At 37.5% G+C, this 15491-nt stretch overlaps 1 protein-coding gene across 4 annotated transcripts in view; it reads right to left on the minus strand.

Moving 5' to 3' along the window:
- Positions 1–15491, minus strand: part of CTNND2 (catenin delta 2) — a 698912-nt gene that overhangs the window by 137947 nt on the left and 545474 nt on the right. For all 4 annotated transcript variants that reach the window (XM_076330343.1, XM_076330344.1, XM_076330346.1 and 1 more), the window contains one exon: positions 1986–2169. In XM_076330343.1, the coding sequence (XP_076186458.1) occupies positions 1986–2169 (184 nt within the window). The remainder of the gene's footprint in view (positions 1–1985; positions 2170–15491) is intronic.

Genomic DNA, 15491 nt, shown 5'->3' on the forward strand with positions numbered 1-15491 from the left:
GAAGACCAACCTGCTCAGGACAGCCATTCGAATTATTACAGCTACCTGGGAAGGATTCAAGAGTTATAATACGCACAGTCTTTTGCAGGCAGATATGAGCTTATTTTGCATGAGCTGACCAGAAGCCATTCTGCTATGACAGTGTACCATCAAGCACTTGGTAGTAAGCCTTGCTGCAAAGCACTGTGTATTTCATCAGGCAACATACCATTCTCATGTGGCCACATGTCCTCAAGTTGACCCAGCGTGCAGGCTACAGTAAGCTCACATCAGTTTGCAAATGGGCGTGCACATACACTCACCAAAAAAAAAAAAAGAAGAAAGATTTCAAGACCAATGTGCAACGAATCCATCAACTATGAGGTAGGATGAATTGAGGTTTGCAGGATCAGGGACGGACGTCAGTCCCTGAGAAGCAGTTGGGAAAAATTAACAGGAAGATAGAGCTTATGGTGTGGGGAGACCAACGCTGAACATGCCCGTTCAGGTAAGAGGCACCGTGAAGCCCCAAATTAATAATGGACACTTCTTTCAGAAGCAGCTTTTTAACTGAGACAGGTTAAACATCGGAAGTGTGAAAAGTATAACACGGTACATGTCTTTATGGAATGACTTCTGTCACAATGATTTGAGCAACTTTTTTTCTAGTGATTTGAACGTAATGCAACACAATTATACTACCAGACTCTTTTCAAAATCAATACAACTCAGATACAAATTCCTAGCTTCAGTCACATATCCCAACATAGCTGGTATTCACATATACATACTTGCATTTAAGTCCAATACAAGTATATTTGCAATATGGAAGTTACTACCTTCTATATTTCATTCTCTTCTGATTACATATAAACTGTCAATAATTATCACTTTTTCCCTTAAACTTTTCAGATATTACTTCTGAAAGGGAGACAGTTAATTTGATGAAACAGCACAAAGAGAAAAAGGTGCTTGCTATAGATATGTAAAAAATACTGCTATTTTACTTTGCCTCCCAATCAATGTTGGTTTTTTTATTTAGCTCTTTGATGGGTATCTGCTTTGAATGCTGCATACAACTTAGATTGTATTACTGATACATACTATTCACCTAACAATTTTTCTGTGATGTATGTAAAAATATTAACTAATCGATTTTCATGTCTCTCAGATACGATTACAGAATCTCCAATATACAAGGAGAAAAAAAAATGCTTAAAAGAACTTGCCTAATTTGTTAAAATATTTCAACAAAATGATATGGATTGGAATTCAGAAATTGCTATGACTCAATCCTTTCGTAAGGCTTTATCAGAACTGAAACTCTTCTTACTCATCATATTTTCATTCTCACATCTATAGTGATTTTTAGGAACGGACAGATCATGTTGCACATATTTATATAAGTGCACCTTGGTGCTGCACATACAAGTTTGGCATACAAATATAAATAAATACCATACTTGTTAAGGATCTGTTTAAGTATTCTAGTTGCACAATGTTAAATTGATTGGTCTCTTATTGAAATCCATTCCTCATTTTCACAGAGCAGAAAAAATCTACTTTATTTATTTATCATAACTCCAGCAATGGCATCTGGAACCCGTAAGGCATGTTACTTCTTTGAGCATCTTCATTACTTTTTGTGCTGATTAAATTGGGTGTAATAGTGAGAACATATTGATTTCACTTAAGCAACTGGGAACTGGGACCAATCTACAAGGAGAAAAACATCTGTAATATACAAGCTTGGATGAGAAGATTGGCCAAAGCTGTTAAGAAAAGAAATATGGAAAACCCACAGCAGCGCCTCTAGAGATTGTTTTTTGAATGGCCTGAAGCTTGTTTTCCAATTAATTTACAGCTTTAAGTTTACAGCACTGAAAGGCATTGTCTTTGCTGACACACAAACCAATTATTTACTTTGCAGATGCCTAAGAATGAGAAATAACAATTCAAGCCAAAGCAAGATGATTAAGGCAAAGCAAATGTTTCGCAGTACTCACCTTAGGCACCCAGTGGCATTGCGCAGCACCTGTGACGAATGGAGTTGTATTTTATGATCATCCTGGAGCGGAGAGTTTTCCCATCCAGAGTGAGGGATGATCACTGCATTGGTCAACACTGCGAGGGCATCCTGGATGATTGGCATTTTCAGTGCATCACAGGAGGATAGATTCCAGAGAACTCCTACAAAAAAAGCAAATGACTAATAATTAACACTTACTGCAAAAAAGATTGAATAGATTTCCTTTTACAAACAACCCACCAAAACATTTCACAGCATTGGTGCGCTTAATAAAGCTGTTTCTGTCAAGAAAAAAAAATAAGACTACATTGTAAATGGGGCTGAATGACACCTGCAGACTTTTGCAGTGGGAATATAGCCTTGAATACACAACAAGTAGTCACAGCAACGTTGAAAATTTCTCAGAGCTAAGCCTAAAAACTGAGCAGCTCATTATGATCTAGGCTTATTTAGGCTGTGAACCACATGTGGAATGAAGGAGTATTACATGTATTTTTTTAGGGCTTGGGCTTCAGATTTCTGCCTTCAAAATAAAATTAATAAAAGCCAATAGCAGAAAATAGGTTCTGATTTACGCTAAGACTATCACTGTAGATAGATACACATTGAGAGAACAAACCCCGAACTCTTTCTGTGATCTTTAGTGTAATGAAGGAGAATGTATTGTCTAGGCTAGTTGGTACTACAAGCCAAAAGACTTCCTTCATAACCTGATACAGAAGTATGGTATTATCCTGGCCATTTTTTATTTCGTAAATATTTTACTATACAAAGTTACAGAATACTACCATTTTTGCACAGAAACAAGTTTAATGGTGCAACTCACCAGGAGATCTACTGGAATTTAAAAAAAACCCTTCTGTTAAAATTCATAATGTGCCAAAGAAAAGGAAGAGCAATCAAGACCCAAAGCTTTCTGAGCACAGCCGCAAGGATCAGGGCCACTGCAGATGTGCCACACAGAAAGCAGGCAAGAAATTGCTGGGGGCAAAAGAGACCCTGCTTTTCATTTCCTCATATATATTTGTATATTTGCTGGAAAAGCACATTTGATTTTTGTGCTGCGCCAAGAGCCTGCTGCTGCTGGGCAGCTATGAGTGCGGGGGGAAGCCAGAGGGCAATAGGCTGCTCTGAAGAAGCAGTGGTCTTTAATTTTGCGCTATGTCCTCCCAGGAGCAGCTGTAAGAGCAAGCCTGCCTCCTCCTCTCTCTCCTCTTGCCAACATACATCCTCTTCTCTAGAGTCCAACCCTACTCCTTCTTACTTTCCTTCCTGTAGTGACAGTAGCCTGGGCCCACACCTAACCCTGAGGGGAAAAATTCAGTTTTGCCTTTATGGCTATCAAGTCTTGAACCAACACAGAGAAAGACTATCATCATCGTAGACACGAGGTTACAAATATGAACACTACACTATCAAAAGCCAAAGCAAGTGGTGGTGGGAGGAAGCTGCTGAAGACCTTACGAACGTAGACTCAGACATTTATAACTATAAGCAGCAAGAACACCACTTGCTCAAGGCTTTCTTTAGCATTCTGTGTTCTGAAGGAGAGGTGTAATTAACAGGAATCAACCTACATTTTTTGGTTTCCCCTTACAATTAATTACCTCTATGGGGAGACTGTTTCAGTTATAGAATTTCAAGTTTTAATTATTTTATATGGAACTGCATGCAAAGACAGTTATGCAAAATTTTGCTTAGCATATCAATAAAAACCCCCCACACCTTAAAATAACTTGTATGTGATAAACAGGCAGAAACTGACAGACTTTAGCTACAGACCAAAAAAGACCCCAAACCAGCAGAAATAAGAATACTGTTCATTTTTTCATTTAAGAATTGCTGCTTTAAAGGGAAAACAGTCTTTGTTTGAATTCTGTTCTGAATGCCTTTATGAAAAGTAATACCGTATTTAAAGGAATAAAGACCTTCATAAAGATATTTATACTCACTTCTCTATGACCTGTTCTTGGTAAGCTTTATTGGCACATCTACTATTCCTGAAATACCTAGTATTTTGCTGGTTTTAGTCAGTACAAAAAACAAGGTGGTTGCCTTTTTTTACATTTATCTAGACAGGTGTAAATGATGTGCATGATATAGAAGTAGAGAATCAGGATGCAAATCTTTCCCCTTCAAGGTCTGATTTAGTTCTTACGCAAGACAATATGTTGCTTTTTTGTGAAGTCCTATTTTGGAAATGAAGCAGAAAAGAGTGCTTTGGTGGCAACAAAACAGTACTTTGGGCTTCAAGAACTAGTCATAAACTGGAAAAGCAGAAAAAAATACAAAAGCAGCAAACATAAGAGCCCTGTCTAGCAAAATGCTTAAAAATGTGTATGTATACACTACTTTCTATTCACTCTAGGTTCTTGCTAATTAAAAGTAAACTCGCATAAACATCATGGTAAGTTGGTATTCAGCAATAGTTGAGATGCCCAGAAATATTCTTTAAGCCCTTTTTTCTCTATTTAAAATCCACTTGACACTGCACACGAGCTTTTGCTCAATAAACTGCCATAGTAACAGGCGAGCTCCAAATCCAAATAAAAACCTACATATTCTCCCAAGAGCCAAAAAGTGGGGTCTGGTTTCACTAACTGGAAATTAAACCTTCACAGTAAGAGAGTGAAGGGATCACCAGACTAAATTAGCTGTTCTACCTTCTGCTAAACTGATTGTAAGTCAAGGCAGAATCAAGCAAAACGTCACTGCCCAGTAAGCCTGACACAGTCTTCAAAGGTTTTGTACCTCACACACGGTTTTGAGGAGTAAGACAAGCGTCTTCCACCCTAGAACAACGCCTTTTATCTAATTTTAAGTCTCTGAATATTACCAACTACATTAATGAAAAAACCCAATTCTGTTCTGATGAGTTATAATTTATTCTCACAAGTAGTGGAGTCTGCTACTTGCTGAGGTTGGCATTTTAAGTGCCTCCTTGTACCCTTCCTTAATTAAGGATTTGCAATTATGAAAGGGCACTGGCAATTCACTTCCCGTTACTTTTGCTGCGGATGACCTGGAGCTAGATTTATGTGGGGTCTAAGAAGATGATCCATTCCCTTGACTTTGCAAGGGGAAGTGATAAAAAAATAAATCTTTTACCTGAGGTAGCTTCCATTATAGAGCTACCTCTTCTCCATATGACTGTGAACATATTTTTTGAGCATGTATGCATTACGTGCCCTTTAAGACTATAGTAAGGAGCTGGTCACTGAGGTAATTTGCCACCTTACCCTGAAAGCCCTGACCGAATTAGGTATCCAAGCAAAATATGCAAGTTTGGAACAGCCTCAGAGGTGCCTCGACTGCCCCCTAAATCATTTGTGTGTCAACAGCTGCCCACAGGACCCTTCCTGTGGGAAGGGACCAGACTGGGCATACCAGTGATTCACCACGAATAGTGGGACCCATCCTGCTGTATATGGATTGGAAGATAGCTGTGAATCCAACAACTCAATAGTCCAACTCAACAGTTTAGCATCCATAGACTGACTCTTGGGAGAGAAGGGGAAATAAGGAACTAATCAGGTCAGTGTTGAATATTCTTTTACGCAATCACTTGCGTTCATAGTATCTTATTTCCTCCTTGCTTTTAAGGTTGTGATGCATTCAGAGTAGGCATTTTGTCTCCCCATTTGCAGATCACTTTAGGTTGTGTTGGATGCTACATAGAAAGAGAAAAATAGCTACATCAGACTGATCATATCTATTTGCAGGTTGAAGTTTTTCACCCTTACGTAGAACAAACTGAAGCGCATGAAAGTATCTTGCAATCTCATTTTGACTTTAAAACTAAGGAGAAACTGGTACTGAAAGCATTCAGCTGGTTCCAGCTGGAAGATGGATTTTGGGTCTCAGTACTAATTACTAGTCGTGCAGACATCAGATGAAGGATTCTTAGACGAGTCTATGGGAATGCTTGCTATGAAGATCTTGCTGTACCAAGTTGTATCTTCTGGAGTAGCTTATCGGAGGCCATGCATCTACTATGTTCAACAGGTTATTTTACGCACTAAATGTAAATCATCTTTTCTAAGAAGGCGTTTCACAGATAACGACAATTAAATTTAAAAACTGGCTATAAATTTTGAAAAAGGTTATAATCAACCTTTTCAAAGATATAACTGTATAGATATAGTTCATAAGGAAAATTACATATAGATCTTAGCCAAGGCAATTTAAGTTTATTGCCACTAGAAGAGGGAACTGAGAGAACAGAGAACCAGGAAAACTTTTATTTATCTTTCTCTTAGCCAAAGTCCAGAAGATTGAAGACAAGACCAACCCTTTTAACGGCACAGTCCAGGCTGACGAGATGTTACTACTGCTTAGCAGACAGAACTTATCCACCATGCTTTCAGCATAGAAACAGCACTCCTTTTTACATAAATTAAGCTATTGCAATAGATACCACATCACTTACACTAAAGAAGCAAAGCAAAATATTTTAAAAATTTGAAGACACTCAATTTAATGGAGCAGTCTGAGCCAAAAAAAATCATCTCTGAATCAGGCTGGAGCTCAAACTCATCCTGATTAAACTCTTCAATGCATTTTTTCGCCAGCGTTTTACTTAGAACTGGTACTTGCATATGTATATCTATAGTCAGATATAGCTAAGGACTTGATGAGCCACATGCTATCCTTATTCCATTCAAAGTTAAGAAAATAGAGATCATACACTTCCATGCAAAAAGTATCACCCTAGCAAGAAAGCATGTGCAAAATCAGGAAAGTCTAAACAACATTATACCTCAAATTATGACTTTTATATATATAAACAAGCCCCTTAGAACAACTTAGACTACAATTATAAATGAAGTGCTGCAAAAGATGTACTTTGCCAAATAAATTATAGGGTAAAAGGATCGCAAGTAAACAAATATTATTGGGAGAAACAAGACTTTGATTCTTCTCAATTTGGTATGTTTAAGTCAGCCTTAAATTTATACTAAGATTTTGCTTATTTAATATTCTTTGTTAAAAATACAAATCTAAAAGTCTTCCAACTCATCTAGGTTTTTCTTTCCCATCTTAATTTAAATGTTTGGTCATGGACTAATGCAGAGTGCCATTTGGTAGAGCTGGGACACCCTGCATCCCAGTAAGAGCGAACACGGCTTTGGCAGGCTTTTTTGTTTATACGCTGAAGGCACACGGGTACTACAGGGAGTTTCCCTCATGAACATGACAATTAAGATTGAAATCTGAGAGCTAAACACCCTGCACAGAAGCCAAGCACATGGGGTCTTTTGCTGGAGCCCTTAGGAAAAGCATCTTCTACCCCAAGCTCTCAAGCGCTAGAAGAGTCATTTGCCGGCTCCTACTGCAGCTTTGACACTCGGAGCCCCCCCTGTAATTGCAACGCTGCTCTGCAGAGCTGGATCCACTCCGTGGCAGCAGGGTGTGGGCTCCTGATGCATTGCATCAGTTCTGCTGAGTTCAGGGCAGGGACAGAGATGAAATCATTTATCTGGCTGAAAAACGTACATCTCCTTAAATGCAACTGGTGTTTAAGAAGCACAGGAGCCACCCCACAACTTCAGGAAAACTTAACTGATAGGCTTAAAAGATGCTGAATACCAACCACAACAGCATTTCTTAACACTAAGTGCAAGAAGACTTCACAGCTAGCTCAACTGTCAAGGTGAGGAATTGGTCTCGGTAACAGACTTTCTGTAGGAAAAAAAAAGTGGCTAATTTGAATTCTGGTACCTGAACAATTCACAGCTCATAAGACAGCTCCTTAAAAGCACACTTGAAAAATAAGTTTAAAATTGGCATAACCGCGGAGGAAGTTTCACCAATTTTCCTGAAATAATTTTTTATCTGGTTACTGAATGAACACCTATGCGCACCTTCCTGTAATTCACTTATTTACATGCACAGAGGTGATTTTCTGTCTATGTATAAGATGACCCATGAAAACTGCAAATTGAGAAAGACTGCGTTTCAGCAAAAGTTATAAGCAGGCAGGAGTTTAAGGAACAGCAAGCAAAGCTGCAGCCAGACAAGTTTTTTTCCCTTTGCAGCCGCTCATAGCCTTACAAAGCAAAAGAGAATAAAGATTATTGGGGTTTTTTTTAATTACAAACAAACACAGCTTGATCTTGACTACATATAAGAACAGGACTACATATAAGTAATATAAGCATTTCCTGTGAAAAGCTAACTCTTTCTTTCTCAATTACTGCTCTTTTCATTCCAAAATTACATCTAGGATTTTATTAAAACAAAAAGGAGGGACAGATTTTAATATTGCTTGCAAACAAATCCTGTCCAAAGGCTATTGCATTAATCGAAAAAGTCTGTATTCTTCTCACAGGACTGAATTTTGGCCTAATGTTGCTGCTCTCTCTCTGCTGTAACTTTAAAATAACGTATAACTGTGAAGGGAAGAACTGTCAGACAAGAACGTTAGGCAGTCATTAGCTTTAATGTTAGGCAGTAGAGGAATTACTGGAAGAATTGAATTAGTTACTGTGGAAAGACCAGTGGTTCCTGCTTAACTTTTGTTTTCCTAACTGATGAAATTAAACCGGTCCCATAAAACACAGAAGCCAAACCAACAGAAATTAATTCTAAGTGAGAGGAACACAGGAAAAAATAAATCAACTGTCTTCAAACAAAATTTCATCCTAACACATGACTAATGGCAATACCATTCCCAGTGAAATACCTCATTAGAAAACAAGGAAACCAAAAAAAGATGCATATATGAATGGAAAGATTTTTTTTTTCCCCAATACTTACACATTTTACTGAAGAATTTTTTATAGCATACAAAATCAAAATATATGTTTGGGAACAAACACTAACACAGAGAACAAAAATGTTATACTTAAAACTGAGTATCAAGTTACAGCTCTAAGTACCAAACTACTTTCTCGTAAGAACCAATTAGGAAGGTAGTCCTATCTATAAAGTCACATGCAAAGTGAAAGGCTCACTGTACGCTTACTAAAAGAAAAAAAACCCCAAAACAAAACACTTATTTACTAGCCAAATCTTAAAATTGCTATATAAGATAAAGACAGCACTGAAAATAGTAGGAGGGGGCGGTTAGCCTCTGAACCTAAAAATAAAAATAAAATTCATGGTCACAGTGAAAAAAAGTAATTTCATCACAAAAAGAAAATGCTTCCGCATATCCCCAAACTTTCATTCTGTAAAAAAAAAATTGAAATATTCAGATCTGTTTCAAAACAAAAACTACTTTCAAAAGAAAATTTTTCTGTGTTGCAAAATGGTGAACATTTCAAACTACAGAGTGGCTTTAAACTGCAAGTGTTATGCCGAGTTGAATTTTTCCAAAGGATTACTACTTGCTGAGAAAGTTCAATGCAGCTGTTATGTCAGGCCATATGCTGCAACAGATGCCCTCTATTTATCACTCCAGATTGCCTTGTTTGATACGTCCTCTTAAATTTAGATTTGACCAAAGTAAAAAAAAATAAATATGAAAATCATTTATGTAGTGAATTAACAAGAAAATTATTAAATTGGTTTCATTGCCCTATGAATCAAAGCGACTTGAATGAATTTTCCGTAGTAGGCGCATCTCACTGACTGTACAAGGGAAAAATAGTTATTTCCCATTTAGACCTGGAAGTTGATGTGGTTCATACATGGGAGTGGTCCCAGTGCCACAGAGAAAAGGAGAGCAAAAAGGAACCGCCTTGGTTTTTGTGCTGAGACTGAGCGTGGTAAATTCAGGACAAGTGAATGGGAATTTGTCTGAGAAGCAAGGAGAAGGAGGCAGGCTGTGACGGGAAAATTGATGAAACCAGCCCCAAGCAGACCCCTAAGAGAGAGGGAGTCCCCTGCCAGGGGCACCGCACTGCTCCCAGCCAAGACCTCGGCACCCCGGTGACTTGTTCTGGCTCTCCCCCCTTCACCTCCAGGGAAACAGGCACTGCCAACCTGAGGAGGGTTTTGTATCGCCGTTTTATCAGTACGTTCCCTTTTACCTGTAACAATACTTTGCGTGCAACAACTTGCAGAATAAATCGGTGCCCCAACCTGTTGCTAAGAAAGCAGGGCAGATTTTAGAAGGCATCTATTTTAAAACCTCTCCTTATTTGACTGGGAGCAGCAGGGGGTGAAGTAGTTAAGCTGATAATTCATTAAAAAGTTGAGAATGACTCTTCATGAATACAAATCCTATCATTGGGTTTTCCCATTTTCAGAGCCAAAATAGTGGCAGCATACTGAGAAAGGGGGCAAAGATTGTTTTATAATTAGACAGTAAATTGTAATAGATTTTGTATAAAATGATTCAACTGAACTGTCAATATTGTTTGCATAAGTGTTATTTGATAAGACAGCATCATTTCTGAAGCAAAATTACACCATTTGTTAAATTACTTTTAGATTTGCCGTTACATATGAGCTATAAATAGGATGTGTTTTGAATGGCTCTGGAATTTCTTGAAGATGTCGTAGCCTATAGGTTGGAAATCAGTTTCCCAACAACTTACAGGTGTAAGCTGTACAGCCTTTTACCTTCCCAGTTTTACCATTCCAGGAAAATGGCTGCGAAGATTTGGTGTCTCAGTAAGTGATTGCACAATGGGTTCACAGGAAGACTTTATAAAACGCCAATTAATTCCTGCTCTGAATTTGTTTGGAAATCACTTCCGCGTTTCTAGAAATGATGACAATGTTTTCTGTAGGTGATGCTAAAATGTAAAATTTAAACTTTGTCATACTGTAGAATTGTACGGCAAAGTACAATGGCATTCCTCCTTACGTGGCTGTGCCTTGGTACAGCGCATCCACTGACTGAGAAATGTCAGCTCGTTAGTCTGGAGAATTACAAATAGATATTTAAAGTATTTTCTTAAAATTATGATGATGCAATAGTGATTTTTGAAGACTCTCTGTAAAACTTGAAAGTAACTGATTACTGGGGTAGAAAAGCAGAGTAGCCCTGCAGCCCGCTAACCATGCTATTGCCATTGCTCGTAACAGGCCAGAAGGTTTGTGCTACCTTGGTGAGACCTCCGAAGTTGAGTTGCTTGAAGTTGTGTTGGGGCACTTGGACCTTTAGATGGATCAACTCTAACAACCACTTCAGCAGACCAGGTGGCTTCATTTGTTTTGCTTTTGCTTAGCTTTGCATTTCGTGTGGCATAAGCAGAATTTTATCAAGGCAGCAGTAACAAGAAGGTTTTTTGCATACAACAAACCCTTGTTTCCCCTTTTCCCATAACAAGATTTTAAATGTAACAGCAAGGAACCATAAACTATTCTATGCAAAGTTTGAGCTGTGAGAGGAAATGTATGTTTATACTGCAATCTGAGACTTGCAGGAGATTTGAGGGAGTTTGGCATTTTATATGAAATTCTCACTGGCTCACAAAACTCAGGGCAGAGGCTGAAGAATACCTTGATTAAAAGTATCTCAAGCAATGGGAAGGAGTCAAACTATTATGTAACCTTTGGGAACTGAAAAGGCTTTTGTACTTGAAGAAGGAAATACTGAAGAAACTATAATACGCAATTCCTCATTCAGCCATTGGCTTCAATCCAGAGTAAACAGATACGAATTTTCAGCACACAAATAATTTTATTCACGTTGAAAACAACTGTTATTTAAAACACCTAATTAGAAGTAAATCAGTACAAAAGATTTAATCAGCTGTTAAAATTGATTGTGGTAGGATATTGTTCTTACAATTACACCCATTTAAAGAAAGAGTAGGAAAGATTTATTAGAGGTAGTGCCCTTCAAATCTCCCTTTTGAATGAAAAGCATTTAAAGCACAAAAGCAAATTTTAGTGCTTAAGCAAGTAGATTTGAAAATTGTGACTCTTATCCTAAATCTATTATTTAAAAAATAATTAAGCTTAAAGTCTGTAAGTCACCTGCCTCTGTGTTTGGTAAGGTCCTCGAAGCACTTGTTTGAAGTTATTACAGGGAATTTGCTTATCTGCAGAGGAGAAACTGAGAAAGAAATGAATGAACATCTTTTCTTACCAAAATCAGAACAAGCGCTTCTGAAAGCTGTGTTTTGTGCTAGCAGTTATCTACCTCCAGACTTAGCCTTTCTAATTTCCTTGACTTGACAGGACATAGTGATTGGATGTTGGAGGCGGAGGAAAAGCTAATTCACAGAGCTGCACCTTAAGAGGCATTTGTATACTTTCTGCACTTATCCCATGTCTCTATTTTCTTTAACTACATAGAGTTATGAGGCCCAAATGATATTTGGCAGTCTTATTCTCTTAGCTAAGCACATATTGAACCAAATTTACATCAACCTTGTAGCAGCAGTATAACCATGCTTACGCCACCACAACAATTTAAACACACGGATGGCTTTTCACATTGTTCGTTTGAAAAGCTTGTGATATCCGGGATACGTATCTGAACCTAAAACATTATATCTTTATAATCTGATTTTCAGTTAATTTAATGCTGAAATCCTCTCTTTGGTTCAAAAAGCAACCCACTTTACACATTTATCTTCCTACCTATCTTTCTATACTAAATATCAAAAGCTGCTGATTAATTAGGCCTTTCACTGGCCAGGCTTCCTTATACTTGCATTGCTCCATTACAAAACTTGAATATAATTTAAGACATGGGATATTTAATATGATCAACACTGGAACGACATCTAACATGAACCTACAAAAAAAGGGGATATAATAGAGATTTTAAGAATTACATCAAGGTGAAATACTGCAAGAATGAAACTCATGGAAGAGTTTGATTCTTCTTCACTTAAGTCTGTGGGAAAGTCACCTCAGAGTGGGATAAAACAGCCTTTACTCATTTTCAGATCAAATTTCCAAAGAGCAATAGGGCTACAAATAGTTGCCACCTCTAAATGAAAAGTTTATATCACAATAAAATTTCACATCTGTGTTTACACACTCCAGTAACTAAGCTAATGTCAAGGGCACTTTTGCAGAAAATTGTTAAATTGATAAACTGCTTCAAGATCCTAAGTACTAAATAGTCAGCCCTTTGCCGTAATATTGTTAAATATGATTTACTGTACAAAAAAATCACAAGTGTAATACTTTACCAAGTCCAATTAGGAAATAACATCACAAATAGGAAACAACTACAGGCGTGTGATTTTGATTTTGGGAACCCCCGACAGAAGAATTGCCATTGTACTAGAAAGTTAAAAATTTTAAAGAACTGCCCAGAATTACCTAAAAAAAATAAAACCATAATAAATCTTCCACTGAAGTAAGCCAAAAGGTCCATTTAAATAGAATACTCCCTTAAACCTGCTTTACACATCACTGCAGGGTCACTAACTTGCAATTACACTCATTAGCAAAGACACATGCAAGGCTCAAAGGGACCTTCTGGAGTGTCTTGACCAACCTGCCAACAATTTATGCACATACTAATAAGCAGTATGCAATCAAAAGGAGGTTTAAACTGCAGCGGTTACCTCAAACTAGACAGATATAAGGAAGACGACAAATAATTGCTTTCAGTAACACTGACAGACTATCAATAAGGTTATAAATACCTCATTATAAACACATGGCATCTACTAAAAATGGAACAGAAATGTAAAACAACTACATAATAAAGTTGCATAACATGGGGTGACAACAGAGGACGAACCAAGCCAAAACACAAACTGGCCACAGCTGAAATTAAAGACAACACTAATGAATATTGGAATCCAAAATCTGGGAAGTAAATGAAAAATTTTTCCTGTCCAAACCAACCACGGGCCAAATACACTTGGACAACTAGTGCTTCTCTGAAAGTAACATTATGTACAAACGTCTTACATTTTTTTGCAGGAATGGAATATATATGCTTTTTGATTCAGTGAATAAAAATGTGAATGAAATATACAGAGTCTATGTCTATCTATCTAAACATAGTATCTATGCATAGTGTTAGTTTATGCTTTTTTTTTTTTTAGTTAATGTGATAATTTTCGTAATTTATATATTTTCAGTAGACAATAGTTAGATCTCTGACACCTTAATGTCAACCAAAATAAGCAGCAGGCTGGCTGCCAGCACAGGAAAAAACAATTTCCCCTATCATTATTTAGAGCTATATTTCTTTATCATCATGTGCTTTCTAAAAGTGGATCATCTACTTTTATCTTTCAATCAAATATGGTATATAGAGTTTGAAAACAAGTGATACAGTCATATAAGGGGCCTCTTTAAACGGAGTTGTTTCTAATTCAGCTAGCTTATTGTTCATAGGCAGAAACTGTGTTTCTAGTTGTGATGGATTTTGTTTGTCAAAATGAGAATAGCAGGTTAAATCATTTTGTCTGAGACAGGTACCCAGTTATCAGGTGGAGCTGATGGAACAAGGAGCCAGCTTAGGTTGAATCTAGCAACAGCTGCTTGACCTCACCTTCTCCACAAGGCATCAACAGGATTCCTGTGTTATCCCTGCTAACACTTCACGTTTTTCATGTCACTTTTTTTCATGACAGTAAAACAAATAGAAAGAATGCTAAAATTGAATTTTGTGGAAGGGTTCATAATTAACTTTAACTTGGGAAAGACAAAGGAGTCACAAATCAGCTACTCATTGTCATTATTAACAAGTGAAAACATTTTTTTCTACCATCTGCAGGATCTGTGCGAATTTTGTACTGTGTTCTTGTCTATTTATACTTATTAGGAAAGTGTTAACATTTAATTATTTGAAAATACAAGGCTTTTATTTTTTCCCATTAACAGGAGCTACTGTGGAAACTACTGGCACAGTGCTGGGGTGAAAAGATGGCTAAATTAAGTACAGTGCATCCAGCTTATACTGACTTCATTTACAGACCTACGTGAAACAAGATATCGTAATTCAGGTTCTCCTTGACTCTGGAAATTACGAGAGGCTGTAGGCCGTGCTGAAATCTCTGTTTCCATCAGAGTATTTAACTTCTGTGTAAGTGTATATATTCATTGGTATACCTCAGTTTATCCAGGTTCTTCTCATAAAAAACAGTCTTTCAATATTTCAGGAAGTATTTCCTGGGCATTAACACCATTTAATTTCGTAACAGCCAGGCAGCAAACTTCCCTCACAGCTTCTACATGGGAGCCTGCACCGAAACCATTTGCTCCATGTAAGAAAGCCTTGAAGCTGTATCACTCTGCAGTAAGGTTCAGTTTGCCCAATCCAAAAATTACAGCATGGTAAGGTTTTCTGGTATTAGCCTGAGTCCTCTGCTACCAAGGAGGAGAAAGATGAGATAAAGGAAGAAGTGAAAAACTCTGTTTTGGAGAGATTATGGCAGAAAGAAATCTCTGGAAAAGAGGAAAAGCCACAAACAGCACCGAAGGCAATCCTGACAAGCAACGAGCTGCTGGGATAGAAAGCTGGTCTGCAGGTTTAAATACCCTTCCAAAATCAGTCTGGAGATAGCTGGAAATTGAAATTATAATCTCCTTAGAGAGAAGCAACAAGAAGGAAGAAAACGTGCATGTTTGAGGAAAGAACGAATATCATAACTTTCGCTCTGGTGGG

This window comes from Aptenodytes patagonicus, chromosome 2 (assembly GCF_965638725.1).
Source record: "Aptenodytes patagonicus chromosome 2, bAptPat1.pri.cur, whole genome shotgun sequence".
NCBI lineage: Eukaryota > Metazoa > Chordata > Aves > Sphenisciformes > Spheniscidae > Aptenodytes > Aptenodytes patagonicus.